Below are 26,330 nucleotides of genomic sequence, written 5' to 3'. Positions count from 1 at the left end.
TTTAGTGCGATATTCGCTTTATTGCGGTGGTCTGGAATGGAACCCGAAATATCTCTGAGGAATGTCTGTATCTATTTATTTACCTATCCATCCATCCATCTATCTCTCTATCTCCCTATTTCCCTATCTTAACCGTCATCATTAGAAATACTGCCTGCCATTCTAACATATTGGAACCTAGAATCAAATTCCGGTTTTTCCACTCACTAACTGTGCAACTTTGGGCAAGTTCCTTAACTTTTCTGTGCCTTGGTTTCCTCATCTGTAATATAAGGATGATACTATATCTACTCTGTAGGTCTGCACTAGAATAACTAGTGCCATTGTTTGCATATTATTTCCTTGCTATTTTTTGTGTGTGTCTGGGGAGGGTTCTGACTTTTTCATCCCATCCTTTTGGTTGTCTTAATATAATTTTAAATTAAAAGACACCTCTTCACATGTTATTTGGAAGAATACCCTGACCAGCTTAGGTCCACACAACATTGCATTCACCATTTTGTTATGCAGATTGGCAGACCAGGAAAACAGAGTTCAGTACAGAAGGGGTTGCGATGGCCTCTATGCCTGTTTAGCTCTTGGAAAAAGTGGTCATCACACAGATTTTGAAATTCGACAATGGTTTGAATCCTGGATCATCTAATTTTAACCATGTGACTTTGGGTAAAATATCTAATTTCTCTGAGCTTCAGTTTACTGATATATATAATAGAGACAATTGCATGGTTGGTGTGAGGCTGAATGGGGGCAAAAGTTCCTGGCAGGATTTCTGGTATGCTGCCGGTGTAAGTGCTGATTTCTTGTCCCCTCCTGAAATTAGACTGTAAGCTCCTTGGAGGGAGGGAGGCTGTTTTTGCTCATCGTTGTTATCTCCCAGTGCTCAGCCGTGCCTGTAACTGAGTAAGCAGTAAATGGTCAGGAAGTGATTTTTCATGCGTTTCATGCCTCCTTTGACACAAATGTATTAACTTCTTGCTTACTGCATCATGCCTAATCGCTGCTAGAGATGAAAGCTTTCGGGACTTAATGATTTTTGAAACCTATACTCAAGGTTAAATTACGAGTCAAGCCACGACTGGAAAGTGCTGGAAGCAATTTCCTCCTGTTTCCACAGTTGCTCAGCCTTAACCGCTTTGTTTATTCCAAGCCTGCTAACCCCTCCCTCTCACATTCTCTCAGATCTGGAGTGCGGACCTCCTGGCAGCACCTTGCTGGAGTTCCCTGGAAAGGAAGCAAAGACAGAGAACATAGTTTAAGGCTGAAGTGCCTCAGGCCTTGTGTCTCAGAGGGAATTAACTAGAAGGTGTGTGTGGGGGAGTGTCCTTGGCACCGATCCTTTCACTCCCTAAATTCTACATTTACTCACCAGCAGTGTGTGAAGGATGGGCAGGGTAGACTGATTTAGAAACTGGCCCTTCCTCCAGGTCTCTCCACAGCCTGTCTGGCTCATGAGCCTCACGCCCTGGAGACTCTATGAATTCAGGGCCGTCTCTTGGTGGAGTGGTGGGAGTGGGGATGACAGTAGAAGTAGCTAAAATCATCTTGAGCGTCTCAAGGTGGCCTTTCCCTGCATACGCCTCAGTGGCCATCTCTGTCTTACGTTTCTTGGGCACCTAGGATGTCTCTGTGTCCCTTAAGACATTCCTGATGGGGTGGGACTTGGTTAAATGAATAGAGCAATCCCATATGCCTGGAGTGGTCTGGGGGTTAACTGATGTCTTCCCTGGATTGTAAGCTCCTCAAGGGCAGTGCTTTGTTTTATGCTGTTTTGAACTTTTAAAAACCAAAACTGGGCTCCTGGTCATATACAACTGCAAGTGTGTAGGGGAAAAACGTGTAGCCCTCCTCTGTGAAGAGAATCCAGCAGCAAGCATGGAGCAGACATTCTGTGATGTGAAGCACTCATGTTCCTTTGGGAAGCTGGTAAGAGGACTTTGAGTGTGTGTATTGCGGGGGGGGGGGTACTGTTGGAGGACTTCTGGGGCCTTGGCAGAAGCTGCCTCTCTCCTTGTCATGCAGGGACTTGGAAGGTATGGACTTGTCTGCAAAGGGATCCCACAGACCCACAGGGTGGAATGGGGAGGAGATGGTTGTCCAGATTCAAGGCATGTGATGCGGGAAAACATCAGAGTGGAGAGTGGTGTCCCTCACCAAGTGGAAGAAAGGGCCATGTGGACTGGTCAGGGAGACCTGGCTGGAGCTGGTTGAGTCTGGAAGCTTCTTAGCACCTGACTCCCCTGACAAGGTGTACCTACCTAGGAACAACAGCTGAGCATGTGTGCTTGTGAACTAATAGAACTATAGCCTTGGCCTAAGTGTAGGTCCCCATTTCAGCCTGGGCAATGATCTAGGCCAACATGGGAGGCATCATCTCAGCCATGGTGGGCGAGAGTATCTGGACCTACGTGAGACCATTCTTTAGCAGTGACCTCTTGTGGTGATGAGGAGCAATTGCATCTGTAGTCTGAAAACTGCACATTCAGCAGACAGATAAAGCTCTGGAGTTCCTGACTAGGTGGTGGGAATGGGGAGTGAGGGCGAGGAAAATAAACTAACATCAAGAGGGAGGAAGATTCTGGACTTCAAGCTGATTAGGGGAAAGGGCTTGAGTGATTCACTTCACAACAACCAAAACATGTGACTGTAATTGTACCCCAAATTGGCAAAATAGATCATACCAGTTCCAAAACTTATACAGTGCATGGAACTTTGCATATAGCTGGACTTCAGTACATGTTTGTTGAATGGAGAGAATGGATGGATGGATGGATGGATGGATGGAAGGAAGAGGGAATGGAATTAACACATTGGAATCCACACTGAGAGAAACTTCATATACTTCTCCAATTTATTCCTCGCAATCTGGTAAATATTGTTGCCCTCGTTTCATAGATGGGTCCATATACAGTAGCAAATGGTGGAAACAGTCTTTGAACCCAGAGATGACTCTCAAAACTGTGCTGGTCCTTGGCCAGATGGGATGCTACAGGGATGCTGAGGGGTAAAGGGATTATCTGCATGTGAGCATAGTTCATGGAGGCCTGGGAAAGTGACTTATTGAAAAAAGTCAAGAAAAGCCTTGACAAGTGAGAAATTCTGGTTTTCTCCAGAGAGTGATGACCTCATGTGAGGATAATGGTGTTGAAAACCCCAGCAAAACTATCACCAACGGAATCTGGGGGAGGTTGGGAGGGGAGGAGGGAATCAAGGAGAGAGAACAAATCAAAAAGTATATGGATTGAGGGCTAGAAAAAAAATAGGCAGGGATGTGGGAAAAGAAGAACCTGCAGAAAAAAAATGGATACATTTAGATTATTCAACTGGAAGAAACATTAAGTGCATATGGGTGATTTTGCAATGAGTCCTACCAAAATCACATGAGGTTAATTATTTTGACCCCCATTTCCTGCTATCACACTTGACGGAGGGCATCCTGGGCTGGAAAGGACACCACTGCCCTCAATAATGTGTCTCCAGCAAGTAATGACCTCTCTGGAGTATAACTCAAGTTCCTGGAGTACAAACTCCTGAAGCAAATTGGCTTTGCAGTAATGGCTTCGACATAATTGGTAGCAGTTTCTGGTCCAAGTTGGCAAGAGGTACAAGGAGTGAAATTGTTAAGCCTTTTTTCCCCCTTTTCTTTCTTTCTTTCTTTTTTTTTTTTTTTCAGGGCCTGGGGTCCATCTTGCAACATCGGAGAATATGTGACTGTTGGAAACTCATTTGTGCAGAAGCACTAGATAGACTGAGCCCGGGGGGAGTGGGAGCCATAATGCTGTGTGTACACTGTACCCAAAAGCCTAGCACAAGGCAGTAAATCAGTGTATATTTGAAGAAAAGGGTGAATATGTCCTGAAGCTCTGTTTCTTTGAGGCCATGCTTTTTTTTTTCTAAATAGTTTTGAGCCTCTTTGATGTATCAAGCTCTCTGCTAGCCCTTGAGGATCTAATGCACAATAGGACATGTCCTGTATCCCCAAAGAGATTATAGTTGGTGAGGCAATTCTCCTGTTTGACAGAGAGGGGGAAACTGATCATAACGAGGGAGTCAGACACTATGGGCCTGACTTTGTTACTTTTTAAAGAAATTCTTCCACTTCCGGTTGGATACCTCTGTATACATGGAAGACTACAGGGCCCAGGGACACTTTGAGAAAAATCAAGAAGCACAGTCGTTTGTTTTAAGGTTCACTCATTCATTCAACAAATATCGATTGAGTCTGCATCAGGTGTTAGTAGCTGGATTTGATGTTAGGAAACGGGCGTGAATTAGGCAGCCCCCAAATCGTTATCTTCCAGGAGTTCATATTCTAGCTGGGGAGGCAGACAATACAAGAGAGAAATAAGTACTAGAAGAAATATCGTGATTTTACACTGTGATCAGTGCAGGACATTGAAAGGACTTTAGCTTTTATTCGGAGATGGGGAAGTCAATAAATCGCCATGTTTCTTTCATTTCCTGTTCAGACACACAAATCTCTCCAACCTTCTCTGTTTCTCCAACCACATTTCACACCCTTTAGGAGAAATTCTGACATAGGCACACCCACCCACCATTTCCTGATGCTCAGAATTCTATCAAAACCGTGAACAAATGAATTAACTTCCATGCTTCTCAGGTGCCTCCCCTATCAGGTAAGCATCATAATACCTGCAGGTCTGCTGTATGTCAAGATAAAAATGGATGTAAAAACAGCTGAAGCCCAGTGAGGGCTTGATCCCTGTTTCCTCTGAAAGCAAAAGAAGATTCTTTATGAGGCTCTTCCGGGGCTTAAGTAGACAAAAACTTAAAGTGCAGATCCTTGTGTTATGATATTCCCACAAAGGACGGGGAGCTCAGCATCACAGTATTTTTAGGGTAGGGAGACCTGCAAGCAATACATAATAGGGTATAGATGACCCTATCAGAGTGTCCCCACCCTTCTCAGGGGAGATGGCCCTGAACCTGGCTCTGAGAGTTTTCTCCTTGTCAGCAGGACCTACCTGGACCCTCACTCATAAATACTGACGTCACTCTGCTTGTCTGCTCTCATGTTTAAACACTGATTCCTCACTGCACACTTCCCATCTTGTGTGGGGACAAGGTCCACAGGGTGTGGTTCCATGTCACCTGGGTCTCCTTTTGACAATATTAGTGATAATAGTAATGGCGTTAATAATGGCAACTATAGTTACTGAGCTTTTCTTAGATACTTATTAGTGCTTACACATTTCAACTCATTAGATCCTCCCATCAGCCCTAGGAGGTGGGTCCTGGGACTATCCCCATTTTACAGATGAGCAAATGAAGGCTTAGACAAGTTAAAGAGCATACTTTAAGTCACAGAGCTAGTGAGTGGTGGATCCAGGACTTATCCCACAGCTGTTCCGATACCAGCACCTGAATCCTGGACCACAGCACTCCACGGCCTCTCGAGGCACGTGGGCAGCAGGATTCAGTGACCCTGGACTCTCACTGGAAGCTCATTCCCACACCAACAGTGGGACCACAGCAATTTACTTAACCTCTTGAAGTGTTAGTCTTCTTGTCTGTAAAATGGGCAGAATAACCTCATAGGATGAAATGAGATGTTGGCTCCTGATACATGTTGATTCCCTTCCCTCCATGGAAATCGCATCCGTACAGAGAACTAAGTAGGACATTTCAGTGTCCACGGGTGTGCAGCCCACAGAACCCACTAGATGCACACATGTACGTGGTTACTTTAGAATTGGGATTGCCTTTCAAACTGCTCAAGCACTGGCATTGTTTTAATCAACAACTCCAAGCTCGAGTGGATCATAACTCCTCTCCTAGGACCGCATGTATCGTTACTTTAAGTGAAGATGGTGTTTTGGTTTCAAGCGGCAGCCTCAGACTGTTTTCCCAGCAGTTAATTAAACATAGCCAACGCTGTCTGTACACCTTCCCTGTCTTTCATGCAGTCAGGCTTGTCATTTCATGTGCTCTCCTTTGATCTAGTTTTATACCATCCCATAATAAAGGTATATCCGTTATCGTGGATGGATAAATACCTCCATCATCCTGGATTTGCATTTAATTTTTATGAAGTCTTTCACCTGCCTCCCATCGTTTCATCAGTGTTTACTCCCCTCTGAGTCATGAAGGGCACACGATTACCAGACGTGGGACCAAGTCTGGACCCTGGTGGCTTATCTGCTCTGTGACTTGGGGCAATTCCCTCCTGTCGACCCAGCTCTCCATGGGCTCATTTATAAAGGGGAGTGAGATCTACAATGAAGTGTTGTCGTGTGGCTCACGGAAAGGAAGGTAGTAAAGTGGAGGATGAACGGAAGGGACCGACTTGAGTAACGGTCCATCTCTGCGTGGGGTTATTGCATGTTACCGAGCCCTCAGCACCAGGCATGCAGTGATAAGCAACACGGTGAATGGAACACCTGTAGGCTGTGGAAGCAGACTGGCAGCTCCCTGTGATTCCTAGCTGTGTGACCTTGGACACACGTTTAACCTTGCTATGCCTCAGTTTAGGGAGGGAACAGCTACGAAGTGGACATGGTAATAGCACCCACCTACCTGGTCTACATTAGGAGTCGCTCAGTGCTTCTTGACTGTTTTTGCCCCCAGGAGTCAACATTTTTGGTTGTCACAATTAGGGGCAGTGATGCTGCAGGCATCTGGTGGGTAGAGGTCAGGGATGAGGCTAAACATTCTACGATGCACAGGATAGCCTCCCACACAACATAGAATTATCCAGCCCCAAAGGGTGACGGTGCTAAAGTTGAGAAACTCCTATGAACTGATTCAATTCAGGTATATTCTTGACATAGTTACTGGCACACCATAAGTGTGTATCTTTTTTTTAAAATAAATTTTAAAATTTTATTTATTTTTGGCTGCATTGGGTCTTCATTGCTGTGCACGGGCTTTCTCTAGTTGCCGCGAGCGGGGGCTGCTCTTGGTTGTGGTGCGCGGGCTTCTCATTGCGGTGGCTTCTCCTGCTGTGGAGCACGGGCTCTAGGCACGTGGTCTTCAGTAGTTGTGGTATGTGGGCTCAGTAGTTGTGGCTCACAGGCTCTAGAGCGCAGGCTCGGTAGTTGTGGTGCACGGGCTTAGTTCCTCCGCGGCATGTGGGATCTTCCCGGACCAGGGCTCGAACCCGTGTTCCCTGCATTGGCAGGCGGATTCTTAACCACTACGCCACCAGGGAAGCCCCATAAGTGTCCACCTTGAGGAATAAAGTTGGATATGTCTGGAGAGAGTTCTGGAATGCCTCCATGTCAGCCTCAGGGCTGGGACTGGAATTTTGATGCTAATTTCACTCTCAGCCCACCTTAGTCCCCTGCACACCGCCAGCCCCATCACAGACCTGTGGCCAGTGTGCTCACAGCAGGCCTCTCACCCACCTGCCAGCTCTGTGGATGAAGGGCACCATCCAGAATCCTTTTTGAGTCTCTCCTGACTTTTAGGACTCTGACCTGACACACAGAACCTTCTCCGTTATGGTCAGTAAAATCCACAGTTCCTTAGAGGTGCTTGGTAATTTGGTTTCAGAGTTTGGTTGGCAGGTACTGGAGAGAGACAGAGAAGTAGGAGTCACGTGTTCCGGAAAGAGGGTGGGGCTCCTGTAGGAAGCACTGCTGGGTGAATGGGGTAAGGAGTTCATCCTCCAAGACCACTGGCCTTGTCTGGAGATGGTCCTCACGCCCTCACAGAAAAATACACTTAACATGAACCAGGAGCAGAAATGTCTGGGTCTCCAGCTTTGGGAAGACTGCTGGGTCTTCTCTGGGACGGAACCCGGAGGAGTGATTGTTCACAGAACCACAGAACAACTGAGGGATAGGTCTGCAAGGGACCATGGGAGTCACCTGGCCTCTGTGTTTCTCCAAGGAGGAAACAGGTCCAGCCAGATACGGGTACAAGCTGCACCACAGCTCCTGGGAGCATGTCTTATGGAGCAGTACATCTCCGTAGGCTGGTAGAGAACTTGATACGTAAGTGACCTTATCAGAGTGTCCCCACCCATCTCAGGGGAAAGGCCCTAAACCCAGTTGTGAGAGTTTTCTCCTTGTCTGCGGTACCTACCTTGACCCTGGCTTATGAATACTGCTTGTCTGCTCTCATGTTTAAACACTGATTCCTCACTGCACACTTCCCATTTGGCATGGGGACCAAAAAAAGATCACAAGTCCACAGGGTGTGGTGCCATGTCACCTGGGTCTCCTTTTGACTATAGTAGTAATAATAACGGTGTTGATATTGACAGCTATGGTTACTGAGCTTTTCTTAGATACTTATTAGTGCTTTACACATTTCAATTCATCAGATCCTCCCATCAGCCCTAGGAGGTGAGTACTGGGACTATCCCCATTTTACAGATCAGTAAACCAAAGTTTAGACAAGCTAAAGAGCATGCTTTAAGTCACAGAGCTAGCGAGTGGTGGATCCAGGACACAGCCGTTCCTCACCAGCACCTGAACCCTGGACCACAGCCTTCCACAGCCTCTCGAGGCACATGGGCAGCAGCAGGATTCAGTGACCCTGGACTCTCACTGGAAGCTCATTCCCACCCCAATAGTGGGACCATGGCAATTTACTTAACCTCTTGAAGCCTTAGTCTTCTTGTCTGTAAAATGGGCTGAATAACCTCATAGGATGAAATGAGATGTTGGCTCCCAACGCACGCTGATCCCTTCCCTCCATGGAAATCCAGTTTGTACAGAGAACTTAATAGGACATTTCAATGCCACGCCCCTGATATCCCACAATCTCGAGCTTTCTTTGCATTATGCACAGACCCCTGCCCTGCCCACTCCCTGGGGACAACCATTAATTTACAAACTGGCCCCTGAACATGGAGGGCAAGGAGAAACCAAGGAAAGAGGTAGCCACTCTGGATTGGTTGGTGGCGGGTTTAACAAGCAAGGGAACTTATTGAGGAGGCTTGTCTTGGGTGCAGCAAGATGAGTAGATCTCTGCACCTGCCCACCAGAATCTTAGAAGTTTATATAGAGGCCTTAGGGAAGTGTCAGGAGGGAGCTTGGTTAGAATAATAGCAGAGTAGGAAGGACATGAAATCAGTCAGGAAACTGGGATTTGAGCCCAGATACTCCTACTATGTTATCAGGGTCCTTCAACTCTCTGAGCCTCAGTTTCCTCTTCTGCTTACAGAAATCAGATAGGAAAATGCCTGTATAAGAGCTTCACATCAAGTGTGATACAGATATAAGACATTATTAGTGCTTCGCCTGTGAGATGAAAAGTTCCATGGGAGCAGGGCTATGCTTTCTACCTCTTTCTACCTCTTTATTCCCTTCAAGTGCTGACCGCGGGCTTGGACACACTAAAACCTGTGTAATGAATCTGTAGTGGGATGCATATAGATGCAGAGAAAAAGATGAACGTGACGATAAACATAAATGTGTTGCTCCCTTTTTCCTCAATCCTGTCTACCTCTTTCTTATTCCTAGTTCATTGCTTTGATTTCATGTTGTTTTATGAAAGAGCTAGGGAATAAATAAATGGAATGGAACTGAATTCAGGAGATAGAGAAAAGTCATCAAATGCAAATAGGTACCCAAGTGAAGTGCACCCTGATCCACACAGTGAAACCCTTTTGAAAAGAGCAGATGGATGAATAGAGAGGGGAACAGGGTACAGGAGGGGTGGGCACTGATATAAGAAGGTAGGTGGTTAGGGGAGAGGGTTGATGAGTCAAGGAGGCTGTGAAATTAGAAAGAGATCAAGTTTTGATAAAATACCACCACCGTGAATGACTTGTTCTGGGAGATCAGAAGCAGTTGTAACCACAAGGGGGAGAGGAAGTTCCACTCAGCAGCAAGGCAGGACCAGCTTCTTTGGCCCTCTGTTTCTTTGGCTGGTTTTCTAAGGCTCACCTAAGGCCAGAGCGGTGCTAATAAAGTTTTTTTTGAAAGCCTGTCTGTGGCTTGCTGATTTCAGGGCATTTCCATTTCTTTGTCCTTATGTGGGAAGCAGTTGGCTCTGGGGATGGAGAGACAGATCAAAAACAAACAGCAGTGGTTTCTTTCTCCGACTTCCTTCCCAGGGGAAAGAGGAGCGGAGGCAGACTAAAAGAGGAGGGTGAACAAAGAAAAAAACACGAAATAAAGAAGACCTAGAGAAGAAAAACATAAAGCGGAGGGTGGACAGGAGAGAGGTGGGGTGGAGCAGACTTCCACACCCTGAGGATAAGGGAAATGACATGAAATCAAAGCAGAAATCAGGGCCTTGGTGCCCTGGGTACTGGCTTCTACACATGGGGTAGATTTGAGCCAGGCCTGCTTCATTTATACGAGAGAGGAATTTTGTGTCTTTAAACAGGATAAAAATGAGCATGGTCTGGGAGTTTTCCTTGGCCTACCTGGAGGGGCAGGCTGTAGGTGACTAAGCAACTACAGGCCGGTGTGTCTCACTGAAAGCAAACTAAATAAGAGAAAGCAGCCCCTGATTCTGTATGAAGGGGCGAGGACTCACTAAAAACTAACTTTTGGTTACCCAAAAATTGATTGAGGGTAAGGAAGAGATTGGAGGCCCTCTTGTGATTGTCTTCCTTATTTCACGCTGGCAAACTGTTATTAAACACTTATTGTTTAGTTATTTCTTTATGATATCATTATCCTATCTGATTAGGAAAGTGGAGAGAAGCTTGTATGGGAAGTGTCAAGGTCAGCTGTCCATGCAAAGTCAGGGGGAGTCAGATGCAACAACCTCTTAGTTGGGTAGGTAACTAGCATGTAGTTCATACCTGACCTCAACTTTCACCAGGACCCATGAATCTGTAGACCATGAAATTAAGGAGAACTTAGTCAATACCCTTAAAGTCAGGATTTTCTGGTCAATTAACCCCAGCTGAGATTCTCTGGGTGCATAGACTCCTGCTGAATGCACGGGCTGTGGTTCCACTGAGGTCTTCCCTGGGTGCTGGGGACACAGCGAACAGGTTTGGGAGGCAGGAGCTGCCTTTCACCTTCCTCAGGAACAAGGCTCAGGGCAGGTCCCAGTTTCCCTATAGTCAGAAGAGGGTCCCCATTCCTGCATCTCAGAGAAGCAGCATCAGCATCAGAGATAAGGGAGTTCATCCGGTGTTGATTTATTCACGATTTCCCATATTAACAAGCCCCTCCCTCGTCCCTCATGCTGGGGCACAGCCTCCAACAAGCCAGGCAGGGTCTCTGTGCTGGGGATGGGGGTCGAGTGAAGGGCCTATGCTCCAGTAGAAGCAACAGATGATTCACAAGGAGATGAGATGAATTTCAAGAAAATGATGAGCGCTGAGAAGAAAGGGGAGCATGTGATGGCATAGTGAGTGGGGTGGAGAGTGGAGACAGGAGGCCAACCACAGCCTCTCCAATCAGGTGATTTATGAGCAGAAGCCAGCCACAGGGGAAACCTGCCCAGGCAGAGGGAAATGCAAAGGCCAAACCAGCTTGGCATGCCTGATAGAGAGGAAGAGCCCCTGGGACATGGCTGGGTCCGGGTGGGGTTCCCAGTGTGCCCTCCATAACCCCGTAAGGGAAGAGAGTCTTCTAGGCCCCGCCCCTAGAGAGTCTGATTCAGCGAGGCGAAGGGGATGGGAGGGGGAACGGAGCAGGAATCTGCAGAATCTGCATGTTTAACAAGTATTGGGTGATTCGAATTCACCTGGCCCTGTCATCCCACTGCTCCAGCAGATGGTGACATGGGGTTAATGACCAGAATCCCAGATTCAAACTCATTTTTATCCCATTAACTAGGCATTTATGATGTGGTCAGGGCTTGTGTCAAATTGCAGCGGCAGAGGAAGATGCGCAGGAGGAGGCCTCCGCGGTGATTTAGCACAAATGAAGAAACAGCACAGAGATGTCACCTGGTTTTCCGACAGCCACACAGCAGGTTGTATCCATTCCAGGACTCAGATCAACTGGCCGCTGAGCCCCCAAAGTCCACTCTGTGTGCCTTGGCTTCTGTAGTTTTCACCCGGAAGAAAAAAAAAAAAGCAACTATAAATAAAATCTCAATAAGCTACACTTATGCCCAGCTTTGCTTAATGCCCCTGCCTGGTATACCCTTCATGACAAATTATTTGCTAAGTGTACACTGAAGTAACTAAATGGGAATAGTTGTTGTATGAGGTGTTTATTTATAAACCAACCAACAGCAGAAAAATGTTTTGGTTTATAATAATTGATCTTTACCCTTTCTTTAGGGGAATGGCTTGCCAGGAGAAAAAGGTGTATACTGAGGCCCCTCTGAGTTTGAAATAATAATTAATAATGCCATCTGCATATTAGAAAGGAATGCATCTCTTTTTTTTCAATTAGGGAGTGATGGTGGCAGTAACTTGTATCTAGCAAACGTTAAGTAGCAAATTAGCATTCAAGCTGATTGTAGATCTCAGCTTCCTAACCCTCCTCCTGTCACTACTTGCAGGAGACTGGAAGCATGGGGGGGTGGCACTTTGTCCCCTCCCCTTCCTCAGGCGCCAGGCTCTGGGCTCTGGCCAGGGCCCAGGTTCCCCAGGGTTAGGAAAGGGTCCCTCTCCTTGCATCTCGGTAAAGCAGCCTCAATGCCAAAGAAAGTGAATTCATCCATGCATTCATTTATTCACGTATAAGTGAATACATCCATGTGTTCATTTATTCACTTATAAGTGAATACATTTATCACAGCAAAAATCTGGGCACATTGTCTATTAGGGAGTTAAATTATTTTATTTGCAAATAAATTTATCTGGAACATTTTTTTAGTGTTTAGTCATACTTATTTTGCCTGCATCAAAAAGACCATCATTACACAAAATTAAGGGAGAGCATGAAAGTCTGGGCCACACAGACCCAGTCTAAACCCCATCCCCTTGTACCTCTATGCACCCCAGAGTGTTAAGTGAATAGGCATTGTAAATCAGAAGTCAGAAATCCTTAACCAACTGAACACCACAAAAGCATTTTTAAGGATCCTGGACTATCTGATGTTTGTATATAAACCAGACTGCTAATTGCAAAGGAGTCTTATCTATTAAAGAGGGTCTTTAACAAGAGCCATGTAGCAACATTTTATTAGCCATCAAGTTGAATTCCTATATATGCCAGGAAACTGTGCAGCAGGACTTCTTGAAGGATATTCTATAACTTAGATGTTTCATATTCAAAGCTGGCACCATGAGGGTCTGCATTATTGAGACCTTGTGGAAGCATTTTTTATTAGGGTCGTGGAACATATCTTTTAGATTCAGACATTCCTGCGTTTGATAATCAGATCTGCCATGTTTTAGCTGTGAGACTCCGGGCAAGGTAGCTCTCCTCTGCGTAACTAGGCTTTCTTATCTGTAAAATGGGCTTTGGGAGTACCGCTCTCTCACTGCTATTGATAATATCCACACAGTGTCAAGTACAGAGCCAAATGCTTGGTAATGAAATCCACCATCATGGCCATTCTCCCCTGATCCTCCCACCTTACCCCCAAATGCCTAGGCCATTTGGGAAAACTTTGGTCCAGAGCCATTTCAGAAGACGTTGAGAGGAACCTGAGGGCATGAAGAAGAAGCAGAACAGAATGAGGAGTATGTTTGACCCTGACCAGGAAGGACCTCTATCACTTTGACTTACTGGTAGGGATGGTGATACCCTCAGGTATGTAGTGTTCTGGGAAAATGACACTTTCAAGGGCACTAAATGGTCCCCCAATCACCTGGAAGGGACCACCCACATGGAAAGAACCTTCCTTGAATAATCATCAAGAGCCAGTCGCTAAGTGTCTAAATTGTATCAGAGACTTTATAAGCTGTATTTCATTTCATTTGCACAAGAGATGCTATGGGGGAGCCATTATAATTCTCACCAGTTTGGAGGTGGGGAAACTGAAGTTCAGAAAGTTTTAGTAACTTCCCCAAAGTTACAGAACAATAAGAGGCACAGTGGATTGGAGATTCAAATTCAGGGTGACTGCATGACTCTGCCATGTTGTGCAGCCGTGTTATGTTTGTAGTGGTCAAAACACACCAGCGGGGACTTTAACAAGTGAACAAGTTTTAATGGGGGAGAGGTTAACTAGAACAGCTTGGAGATCCATTTCTGCACACAAGAGAAAGCATGTGTGGGGTGTGAACTGAGAGAAAATATAATTGTGTGAAAAGAAGAGGTTTCAAGGGGAGAAGCAGACCTGAGCTGTGGGGACAGAGGGTGGAAGGCAGCACAGGTAAGGTTGGGGGTGGAAGGAACGTGGTGGGGATGGAGGAACTTGGTTTCCAGCTGGGCATTGCTAGACAAGGAACCCATTTCTCTTGCTCTCCTTGCTGTAGAGAAGGGACCGTGTGTATTATACTGGGACTTGTGTCTCTCTACCTGTTGTAAGAGGTCACTGAGAAGACGTGACTGCTGGTTGACTCAGTCAGCTAGACCCAGGCAATTAGAGATTCCCTGTCCTTGGCAGGTACATTTCACCCACCATTCCCATACTAGGTGCTATCTCAAAGGTGCAACCTTGAGAGAGTGAGGTGGTGTGACTCAACCCAGTTAAGGCTTCTATATAAACTACTAAGATTTGGCAGGTGGGAGTGGAGATCTACTCATCTTGCAGCCCCCCAATAAGCCTTCCCTTGCTTATTACATCTGCCACCAACCAATTGGGAGTGGCTGACTCTTGCCTTGGTCTCTCCTTGCCTTCCATGTATGGGGGCTGTTTGAGAACCAACAATTGGTGAGCCAGCCAGGAAAGCAGAGAAATGGGTCTTGGAAAAGAGGTATCCACAGGGGAAATCTGGACACCCAGGAAATGCCAGTTGCTTTAATGTGCTTGTCTGATGAACTGCACATAGTACCCTGTGACAAAAAAGAGAAATGGATCATTGGCCCCTACTGTGGACAGTTTGGTTGGACTCTGTTGCCCACCCAACTAGTGGCTAAAGCTCAAGTTAGAAGGTTGGAGGAGGAGCTGAGGTCAGAGAAGGACATGCAGGCATCTAGTGCTCTGCTGGCTTTAGGGCTGCAGGCAAGGTGGGAGAAGCAGAATAATAAGATGGAGACTTAGTGTGCTGTTTTGCAAAGCTAGGAGGGCACGAGCTGCTGCGGCAGATCAAACTCTGAGCACTTGCGACAAAGCCTGATTAGGTAAGAGGTAGAATCCCTGGGAAAGTAAATAGATAAAAGGGGAGGATGTTACCATGATTGACAATGAACCGAGTCCTCAGACCCCTAATGCAAAGGAAAAATTTAAATAGTAATTACCCTAGACTTCTGACAATAGAGAAATGGACCCCAAAACTCCTAGGAGAAAACTTGCATTCTTTCTCTGTCCCGAAGTTGTAAATCTCATCATGTATTTGAAATGTAAACACTGCTCACAGTTGTCTGGGACTGAAAGAAAAAGATGGGGGGAAGAGGCTTTTAAGAATACAGGCTGCTATAGAAAGTCCCTTTCCCCAAATCTAGTCCACATCCTCGATAAGACTGTTTGTCAAGGGCAAATACAAATTTTAAAAGTCTTCTCCACATATATCAGTAAAAAGCTTCAGTCATTTGAGAGGGTAACCCGAACGTGTTCTGTCGGTCAGATACAGCATACGGATTCAACTGTTATTTATAAACTGGTGAGTTTTATATTGTTGTGCCATGGCTAAAGTTTTGGAATGAAAACTATGGGGTCTCTGTTTGTGTCTGTCTGCGTGTTTATGTATGTCTATGGATAAATGTTACATAGATATGTGATTTTTTTGCACCTCTGGAGTGTATTGCCAAAATTAGTTTGTAAAAGAGCTCTATTTAATTGGCTTAAAGAAAAATAAGCTTTAATATCAATAGCATATTTATGTAAAACTAAAACTTAACTTTCTTTCATCTGCTAGAAGAACAAAGTTTTCTTGGACTAATGTGAAGAGAAGATTAATATTTAGAATTGTGAAAGGTTTTTCTTTCCCTTTTAAATAATCTGCCTAGAAAACAAAGATTCTGTGTTTTATCAAAATAATTTCCTGTGCTTCATGTTATCTTTATTATATCTTTGATTACTTAAGAAACTGAGTTTTCTCTATTAAAACAGCTAAGTTTTTTTTTTTTAAACTATGCAACTTTCTGCATTTGCCTTTGAAGTCTTCAATTGTCACTTTGGTTAAATGGATAACTAAGTATTGTTTCACAGGGAACTAAGATCCTATTTAACCCAGCATTTTAAAACCTTTTGATATTTTTGACAAACTTCCTAAAAAAATCAAATTCTAAATGAATTCTTATTGACCTTGAACTAACTCTGGAATTTTCCAGATGGCCCCTGGAATATCTCAAAAGATGTGTTCTTTCTCCTTATAAAAGAGGGATATTAAACTAATTAGGCTTTAAAAATATGTTAAATTACATGGGAAGCACTGTCAAATAAGTAAATGCTAAACTTTCTTTACAGCATATTTGTATGCAATTCCTAAAAACCTGATATGTCCTGGTATAACATTATCAGCCATAATTTTAAAATGTACGTCACAGAGATAAATGAACGTCCTTGTCAATTGCATTATAACAAACTCTCCTCAAACTTTTAACTATGGCCATTTTAAAGTCTTTTGTCATTTACAGACAATTACTGTTTTACTCTGATGCTTTTGCAAAAGTGTTCCTGCAAACCTGTTTCATCTTGAAGATTCATGAAACACTCTGATAAGTACAGGTTTCTGATAACTAAGATCAATTTGCCCTCACGTGGGAGGGGCAACAGTGGACCCTTCAAGGGCTTCCCCAAGGCTACTGTACAGCCCACCACATGTCATGGATGGTAGCCCGAGACCTGTCCCTGTTTTCCTTCCCCACATCAGTAAAATGGATCCACTGTGTTGATGATAGAATGTTAACATGTGAAGACTTGCCTCTGAAGCAGGACCCCTCTGCAGACTTTGCTGGAACATCTGTGAGGAGAGGATGGGCAGTGAATCCACAAAAAAATTCAAGGCCAGGCACTACCATGAGGTTTTAGAGAGTCGTTTGGTTGGGTAAGATGTGTTGTCCCAGAAGCTATGATTAACAAGGTGCAAGCCTATCCAACCTCTAAGAACATGAAAGAGACACCAGCCTTTGCAGGGATTTGGGGGTTTGGGAGGACTTTTTTTTCCCCACCTGTCCCTTATACCGCCTGGTAAAGTGTGGGACTGGGGATCAGATGAGTGAGCCGTCTCTGAGAAGGCAAAAATACTAGTGAAGCAGATGAAAGTTCCGGGCGTCTCTGGAGCAGGGCTATCATCTGAGTTAGATGTGTCTGGGACTCCTAGAGGTATGACTGGGTACTGCAGCAAAGACAGCAGAAGGAGGGCTTCCCTGGTGGCGCAGTGGTTGAGAGTCCGCCTGCCGATACAGGGGACACGGGTTCGTGCCCCGATCCGGGAGGATCCCACATACCGCGGAGCGGCTGGGCCCGTGAGCCATGGCTGCTGAGCCTACGCGTCCGGACCCTGTGCTCCGCAACGGGAGAGGCCACAACAGTGAGAGGCCCACGAACCGCAAAAAAAAAAAAAAAAAAAAAAAAAAGACAGCAGAAGGAGAGAGAACCTCTAGGATTTTGGTCCCAGCTCTGGGAGGGGGGAGAAACCGAATATACTCCTATAAAACAACAGGTCCTGGCAGGGTACACAGTGCTCCTCTGGGCTGAGTCTCACAAAGGAACAGCACATCCTGCTAAGAACTTCCCTTCCTATCAAGGGGTAGAGAATATGTTCCATGTACACACTTGTCTTGGCTCAAACCCCAACTTCGACTAAGTGACACATATATTTGTAGCAGGGGAGCACCCTGTCCACCAGCCCACTGTCTCTAGAACGGTAGGTGCTCCCAGGCCCTGTAGAGAAGGTACATTCTCCAAATGTACCTCCCGTTATTCCCGTGGCCTGCAGGGAGGGAGTGGGAGAAATTCCCTCTGATGCCTTGTACATAGACGCCTGGAAACAGGAACGAACCACAGCAGCCAGAGGGCTGAACTCCAAGTGAGTTGGCTGGTGACCACTCATGAGCCCTGGCTGTTAACCCTTTGCACTGAGGGTTGGGCTGTTCTAAAGGGCTGTTCTAAGGCTTGGACAAAGGGAAGCCTAGGGGTGGATGATCACGAATAAGCCCCTGTGGGGTCAGGATAGATGGAAAGACATTTAGGTTCACCTGCAAGAGCCTGAGGCAGTCCTCACTGTTTCCACGTCCCGACCCAGGAAGCACTGACACCTCCTGGCCATCAGGAAGCTGATGCCCTAGCCTGGGTACAAGCTGTAGCAACTGACCCTTCAGTAGATACAGCTGATTGGGTGCATAGGAAGAGAGGACACGTGGTGCTCTGGTGGGATGGTGTGCTGCCAGGGACACCGGGTTGCCCTCGAAATACAGTGATTTGGTAAATGTAGTAACAGCATGTCCTATGTGTTCTAAACAATGCTCAAGGCAACTGAACTGCCAAAGGAGAGTGGGGCCGTCCACTGGAGTACCCACTGGTGAGAGATTGGCAAATTGATTATATTTGCCCCCTCCTGTTGAGTGAGGGTTCTAAATTTGCCCTGGTTTGTGTGGACCCTGTGTCTCGCTTAACCCTAGCTTTCCCCTGTGACTGTGCAAACCAGGCTGCCACCACCGGTGGGGCTTAGAGAGGATGAGTACCATGGATGGATACCATCATTGAATAGACAGTGACGGGGGTCACTGAAAAGGTCATGGTGTACAAGATGGGGCAAAAGAAATAACAGTGAATGAGGGGTCCTTCTCCCCTATAACCTGCAAGCAGCAGGGTCGGTAGAAAGGAAAAATGGGATATTAAAGCAGTAGGTAAAATTACTAACAGGTAGCGCCACCTTGGTCAGGTAAGGGCCTGTTGCCCCATATACCACACTGGGGACCCCTGCCGAGGCACCCGATCCCATAAAGATATGGAAATGGTGGGAAACAACCCATTGCCCGGACTCTCACCATGGATTAGCTTGCTGTGCTGCTGAGAACACCAAACCCCGACACGCCTGGGAGAGGCTTCATCTACTGGAATTTGCAATGGGACATCCCATCAGGATGGGTGGATTGCTTTGCACCCCTGGGTAAGGAAGAGCTACTCAGTCTCCACTGGGATCCCGTTGTCCTGCTGCAGGCCGAGCCTGTGGAAGCACACCAGACCTGGAATGAAACACACAGCTTTGAGGGGGAAAGGCGGGGTCCTGGTCTGGCCTGTCCCGCCCCCAGTCCATCTCCTCACACCGGACAGCGCTGCCTCCCCTGGCCAAGATGAATGGGGCGCACAACCAGGTCAAGTTCCTAAAGCTGCCACCTCCCTCTCCTTGAGGCCGGGGACACACGTTCTGTTTCCCACCAGTACCATCATTTGGCCACCTCCATCAGCCTGGAGGGCATTGTAGCACACACAGAGGCCCTTATTAAATCCCCCCAGCAAGCCTTGAATGAAGACCAGCAAAGCCCGTCTTTACTGAACACTGACATGTCTCTAATGAGAAAAGCTGTCTTCCAACACAGGATGGCCTTGGACATCATCACTGACTCGCCAGGAGGCACCTGTGTCATTAGCCAAGCAGAAGGTTGTGTGTTCATACCTGGTGAGTCTTCTGTCTGCTACTGTGTTGGCTTTACTAAATCACAAAAGGCCACAAGTGGATGCCCTAAGTGTTCCGGCCCCCAGCCTAGGGGACTTATAAATCAGTGGTTCTGAACAGGGGGCTCTTGGTGGGAGAAGCTGCCACTGATTTGGGGAATTATTGTCTTAACCTGTGCTTCTGTTTCATGTGCTTGTATTGTTGCTGTGGCACCTGCCTCCAATGTAGCCAGATAACCATCTAACGAGCTCCTTGCTAGTGAAACCCGGGCTGACCTATCAGGGAACGTTTCAGAGGAGGGCGGGGCGCATGCAAACTAGAGCGGGTTACGAGGAGGGGTGGAGTCTTGGGGGAGGTCATCAAGAGGACGCGACCAGGGTAATCAGAGTTTCCTCACGCTTCCCTGTCTTTCGAATGTGCGTTCCCCAAGCTAGAAGCTGCCTAAGGACACAGCCTCGAGAGAGTAAGGTGGTGTTGAGACCATCTGGATGGTAGATGTGCCTGAGCCCAGTTAAGGCCTCTGTATCAACTTCTACAATTGGGTGGTGGGTGCAGAGATCTCCTCTGTTCGCAGCGCCCGAGACTAACCTCGTGTGTAAGTTCTCTTGCTCCGACCACCGACCAACCTGGAGCGGCTGCCTCTTTCTTCGGTCTCTCCCTGCCTTCTGTGTGTACAGGGCAAGTTTGCAAACGTACACTGGCTTCAGTCCCGTTGAACCCAGAGTTATCGAGGGTGGGAAATGTGTCCCATTCCTCTTTGTTTCCCCAAAACCAACAGAGTGTCTGGTATGGAGTTAGAGATCCACAGACTTGTTGAAAAGGCTGATGAGCCAAAGACTGCAAAGGAGCGTCAGGGAAGTCTTCCTGTAGGAGTGCCTGGCACTGTGAGAAACATGGACACCAAGGATGTGGCTTGGTGGAGAGGAAGAGGAGGGCTGCTTCACATCTGCGGAAGGAGGAGCTGGTCTGTGTGTAGTATAAGGTGAGTTTGTGAGTATGTGTGTGTGTGTTGGGGGACGTGGGGTAGAAATGTTTGTCCTCTTCCTAAATTTGGGAAGGAGTGTCTTGGCTTTGCTTTTCAGCCTCTGTTTTGGAGGCAAACGTGCCTGAGTTCAAGTCCCAGCTCCTTCACTTATGAGCTGTGTGACTTTACTCTCGTGAACCTCCATTTCCTCGTGTGTATACCTGGCGTAATAACACACACCTGTCAAGGTGGTTGAAAGCATTAAGTGAAATCAGACATCCTCACCCGTTCCTGACACGATAGAGTCTTAGTTAATTTTGGCACCCCTGTTTTGAAAACCCCATCCCCATCTAGGCAGCCCTAAGGTAGGAATCTGGCACCTCTGGGATGACACACACATGAGGTTCACTGGCCTCCGTCATTTTGCTAATTCAGGACGCTTCTGCTCTTGGAGCTCCCAGGATCAGTAAACCACTCATTTAATGCCACGTGTTGCCCCAGTGTGCATCCAGACACTGCTCCTGGTTTGGCTCTGGTTTAGCGAGAGGGCAGATGGGATAGAGAAACATTTCAGAGTAGATACAAATCAAGAGGGACATTCCCTAAACTGCCTTCTTGTCAAGGAGTGTTATTTAAGCTGGGCATGCCCTGAGGACACGAGGTTGGCTCAGCAAGGCGCCTCCATGTGGCTCTGCCCCAGACTGGGAGTGTGCACTGGGTTGGCCACTGGAACTTTCTGTTCCTTTCCTCCTGAAGGGGATTTAGCATCATTGATTCTATAGGTTCCAGCCATTTGATCCCTGGCACAGGGCAAGCCACACCCACCTGCTAGCAGGAGCTGGCTTCCAGTGGATTTTCAGGAACAAGGAGGTAGGTGGCTGAAAGCCCAATCCCTCTCTCCCACCTATAGCTCCAGCTGTGTTTCCATCTGGCAAATCCTGGGGCAGAACACACACACGCACAGCCCAAAGGGAAGGCATCCAGCCTTACCTGGAACCCCAGCTGTCTTTCTCTTTCAGATGCAGAGCCTCCTAACAGCTCTGTCGGGGGGTGGGGCTACACGTTGCTCTTCGTCTGGTCTCCTAGGGGCGTCTGGCTCTTCGGCCTCTGTCAGGGGGCACCTCATTCCCTGGAATGTCCCCTTCCCGCCGGCAGCAGAGGCACTGGTTTTTTACAGCTCCCTTCCTTCCCCGCTTCCAGCGTCTCCCGTCTGGAGACCCCAGGCTGAGTCTGACCCGGGAGCAAATATTGGTGCGAAGGAATGCCTTCACCCCCATACCCGGCTCCTGGGAGTTTACCAAGTGCCTTCCTGGCATCTGCGGGGGCGGGGGTCAAGTCCTCACTCCCTGGGCTGGTTCCCCAGCTTGGGCGGGAAGCCCCCACTAGCTCCCTCCAAAAACGACCAAAAAGAAACTTTCGCCGGTCCCCCGCCCCCAGCAGCGCCCCCGCGCCCCCCACCCACCCCGCGCCTGCCCTCTCCCAGCCCCCAGCAGCCTGGTGGAGGAGGGGGTGAGGGAGGCCGGCTCGCTCGGTGCCCTCTGGGTCCTCGTTTTTCCTCGGGGAGGCGGGGTGGGTGGGCGGGGAGAGAAGAGTCCGTTTCTGCACCTCCAGCATCCTTCCCAGCCTCCGGGTCCTCGCCTCTCCGCGGCCGCGCGCTACCGCCTCTCCGAGGCGCTAGCCGCTGCCCGCCTGCCTTTGGAATTCTGCCCAAAAAAAGGGGGCCTTGAGGAGGAGGAGGAGAGGAGGGACGGAGGCCGGCGGCGAGAAACGGAATCCGGAGTCCAAAACAGTACGGGGAGAGGAGAGGACTAGAGCCGCGGCGGCGGAGGCGGCGGCTCTGAAGCTCGGCCGCTGCGCCCGGCCGCAGTGCATCAGCGTGGCCGCCCTGACATCCCCAGGATGGTTAACGCGGGGCATTACGCACTGGTTAACAGGCTCCGAGCTGCTGAGCGACTTGTTTTAAGCATTTTCTCCCTCGCTCTCGCTTTTAATCTTGTCTCTAGTGGCGTGTGTAGGGGGGAGGACTTTATTTCCATTGGCTAAGCTCTCCCTTCCCACCCACATCTCTTCCACATCACCTTGGTGTCTCCCTAAATAAAACCAGCCTTCCTTATCGCCTGGACAAAATCAGGAGCTAGAGTTTGAATGGGTTTGATATAAACACTCACCCCTGGCAGCGTGCGGCTGGGCTCTCAGGATAAACTCACGACACCTGGCCTGATGCTTGCTTGCCTTTCTTTCCCTCCCTTGAACGTCAAGGTTTAAGCAGAGCCCGAGGACTGGGAGCTCTTCCCTGAAATCTGATCAACCTGAAGCCAGTTGCGGAACTGCACAGGGTCCCCATGGACCTCAAGGAGAGCCCCAGCAAGGGTAGCCTGCAGCCCTCTAGCATCCAGATCTTCGCCAACACCTCCACCCTCCACGGCATCCGCCACATCTTCGTGTACGGGCCGCTGACCATCCGGCGTGTGCTCTGGGCCGTGGCCTTCGTGGGCTCTCTGGGCCTGCTGCTGGTGGAGAGCTCTGAGAGGGTGTCCTACTACTTCTCTTACCAGCACGTCACCAAGGTGGATGAGGTGGTGGCCCAAAGCCTGGTCTTCCCAGCCGTGACCCTCTGTAACCTCAACGGCTTCCGCTTCTCCAGGCTCACCACCAATGATCTGTACCACGCCGGGGAGCTGCTCGCCCTGTTGGACGTCAACCTGCAGATCCCGGACCCGCACCTGGCTGACCCCACGGTGCTGGAGGCCCTGCGGCAGAAGGCCAACTTCAAGCACTACAAACCCAAGCAGTTCAGCATGCTGGAGTTCCTGCACCGCGTGGGCCATGACCTGAAGGACATGATGCTCTACTGCAAGTTCAAAGGGCAGGAGTGTGGCCACCAGGACTTCACCACAGTGAGTACTTGGCTTTCAGCTCATTTTTGCGCTCAGTGCTTTTGAGAAGTGGCACGCTGGCGGTCTGCGGCTTGGTTCGAGGTCTCTCTGTGCTTTGGAGCAGGAGAGAGAGCAGTGTCTCAGTTGAAGGCCAAGAGGGTAGTTGGCCAGAGGTGTTGGAACTGGTCGGAGAGGTCTGCCTGCTGGGTTGGAGCACTCTTGTCTGGTCAGATGTGCGGGGCGAGCAGGGGGCCTGGCCGTGGTGGCGGATGGTTACCCCAGAGGTGCTGAGTTGCCTTCCACCCACCCAGAGGGAGGAGGCCTGAGCTGTCCGTGGTCCAGGGCACTTGGTGGTGTCTGAGCTGTGCGATTGGAACAGCTTGTCATTGACGAGGTAGCATTTTCTCTCTCTCTCTCTCTCTCTCTCTCTCTCTCTCTCTCTGCTCGGAAGTGGCATCAGGCACTGCATCCTGTGGGCTGGGCTGGAGCTTAAAGCTGCCAGGAAAGGGGGTGGGGGGGCCCCAGGCAGCCTGGATGGTTCCAGTGGCTTTGGGAGCTTGCTGGAGCAGGTGATGCTGCAAAGGTGTGGAAGTCTTTTTCCTTCCTTTTCCTGTGTGGATTTTGAGCTCCGTGCGGGGAGAGGAGAGGCCAGGGGAACCCCGGGTCTCTGTCTGGTCTACTGGCAGGTCAAAAACAAAGAGATGTTCAGGGTCCCTGGGCCAAAGAGGAGGGTCTAGGTGGAGACCCATGCACAGGATGGGCAGTGAGATGCCTGGGAGGGTGAAACGTTGCAGGCTGGCTGGTCTGCGAGTTTCAGCTTGAAACTCAAAGGCTCGTTTGCTGTCTGTATGATGATCCCTTAACAACGTGGATACGTGGATACGAGGGGAGTGGTGTGGGGAGGGGGCGAGCAGCTGTGAGATCCGCAAGCCTGGAGGAGGAGAGTGGAGCTGAGTAAAGAGGAAAAGTGGAGGGGGAGGTGGATCCCGTTCGGGACGGGGCTTCCTGGAGGGCCAGGGGAAGAATGGGAGGAGAGCTGTGGCTGCCGGGGCTCTGTGTCTGCCTAATTAGTGGGCTGCTGGGCAGAACTTGGCATAACAGGTCTGGTTGCAGCTGCCCACACCTCCTTGCTCCCATGTGGGCCTGGGACATCAGGTGCTGTGAGACCCTCCGGAAGCCCAGTGTGGCCGCTTCTCCCAAAGCCGCCTTAAGGGAGAACCGAGAGCTTTTGAGTCTCAGAGACTTGAGCCAAATTGCAGTTGTAATTTCGGGGTGGCAGGTACTGCAATTGCAAAGAGACTGGACTCTGTTGTCAGCTCTTGTCTGAGGTCCTCTGCCTAATTAAGACATGCCCTACCTTTCTCTGTGGTGCATCCACTCCCCGCCGGCTCTCAGAGCCACTGCCTACCAGTCTCTTGCTCTGAGTTTCTTTTAATGCTACAACCAGTCTCTGCACACGGCCTCTATGCTTGCTGTGCACTGTCTCTGATTCTGGAAAAGCCAAGAGTGCCTGGGGGTGGGCGGGGGTGGGGCGTGGGTCTGGGGGAGGGCTCATTGCCTCTGGCATCCCCTGGAGCTCTCTTTCCTGGGGGAGTTGTTTTGTATTATCCATTTGAAACACTGTGCAAAAGAGCCCAGCAAGATCAGGCTGTGGTGTATGTATGCGAAAGAGGAAGCAGGTCTGAGCTGGGGGGAAGGGACCAGCAGTCCTGGAAGCCTTTCTAAATGGAGCAAACAGGATCCGAAAACGTGTCACGCACAATGTCTTGGGTGGCTTGGGGAGAGTTGGGGAAAAAGCCTCATTCCTGGAGGCTGAAACTATCCCTGTATCCGCCCCGTGCTTTCTAGCGCCGTGGCAACGCTCCGCTTCGCCACTGCACCACGCAGCTCAGAAACACACATGGAACATGCAGACAGCAGAGAGAGAGAGAGAAGGTGGCACGGAGAGCAACTGCAGTTGGTAGCAGCCCCTGGGCCAAGTTCTCAAGCATCGTCATAACCACATGTCCACCTAGTGGCTTCCTCTCAATTCATGACCAAGTTCCACTTAGAAGGAAAGGTTCTTTGATCCCAGGCTGCAGTTTTGTATTTAGCCTGTCATTTCGGTCCCTGGGGTCCCAAGAGGCCAAAGATCAGGCTGTAAAACCTGACCCAACCCTTTGACCTTTCCAGGTTGTCTCTTAAATAATGAAGCTGGCTGTGGACACAGTTTATTACTTAGTAAGTGTCATTATCTGCCATCCTCACCAGGTTCAAGACCGATTTGGTTGAGTGTCCCTCCTTAGACTGACTCTCAATAGATGACCTCCTCTAGCATTGAAAAGGGGATGGGTCTCAGGGCTGGATTGCCAAGCTGTTCAGGAGAGTGTCCAAAAGGGCACCCACTCTAGGAAACCTGGAGCATACTTCAGGCAGGAGGCTGATCTTTTTCACCCATTGACTGCAATGAGCAGCCATGCTACAAGGTGCGGACATGATGCCAAGTTCATTCCAAGACCTTGCAGTGAGGGCTAAACCTTCCCACTCGCCCTTGTCTCCCTGGCTCCTTGGCTTGGGGTGCAGGTGTGCTTGTCCTTGGCCTGGGGTGCGCCAGAGGAGAGGGAGACTTCACAGGTGGTTATGGGAGAAGTTGGCTCACCAGCTTTCTCTCTCATTCATTCTCTCTATTGCGTATCCCTCTCCCTTTGGTTAATTTACTGGGCTCTCCCTGGGTTTGTCCTATGCTGGGTGGCTTCCTTCCCTATGAGCTGTGCCTAGCTTATTAGAGAGTAAGTGTGGGGAGGGGCTGCCCCAGGTGGATCATTTTTCCTGGTTTTCTTTTTCTGCAAAGCGTACCTAGTGCCATCTCCAGGTCTAATGCTTTCACATACGCTTCCTTATTCCAAGTTCTTAGCTGGTGTGCATAGTACCCTTTAATTAGCGAATGAACCATGATTCTAGCAGAGTGAAAGTTTGTCTGTGGAGGTTAAAAGTCCCAGAAGCCAGG

General features: G+C 48.6%; 1 protein-coding gene across 1 annotated transcript in view; it reads left to right on the top strand.

The window, feature by feature from the left end:
* The first annotated feature begins 22,810 nt into the window (after nt 1–22,810).
* Nucleotides 22,811–26,330, top strand: part of ASIC2 (acid sensing ion channel subunit 2) — a 997,430-nt gene continuing 993,910 nt past the window's right edge. Inside the window, exon 1 of the mRNA XM_060081380.1 lies at nt 22,811–23,365. Within this exon, the coding sequence (XP_059937363.1) occupies nt 22,811–23,365 (555 nt within the window). The remainder of the gene's footprint in view (nt 23,366–26,330) is intronic.

Source organism: Mesoplodon densirostris, chromosome 18 (genome assembly GCF_025265405.1).
Source record: "Mesoplodon densirostris isolate mMesDen1 chromosome 18, mMesDen1 primary haplotype, whole genome shotgun sequence".
In the NCBI taxonomy this organism is placed as follows: Eukaryota; Metazoa; Chordata; class Mammalia; order Artiodactyla; family Ziphiidae; genus Mesoplodon; species Mesoplodon densirostris.
Note: the sequence above shows the minus strand (reverse complement) of the source record. Positions and strands in the feature narration are given on the sequence as shown.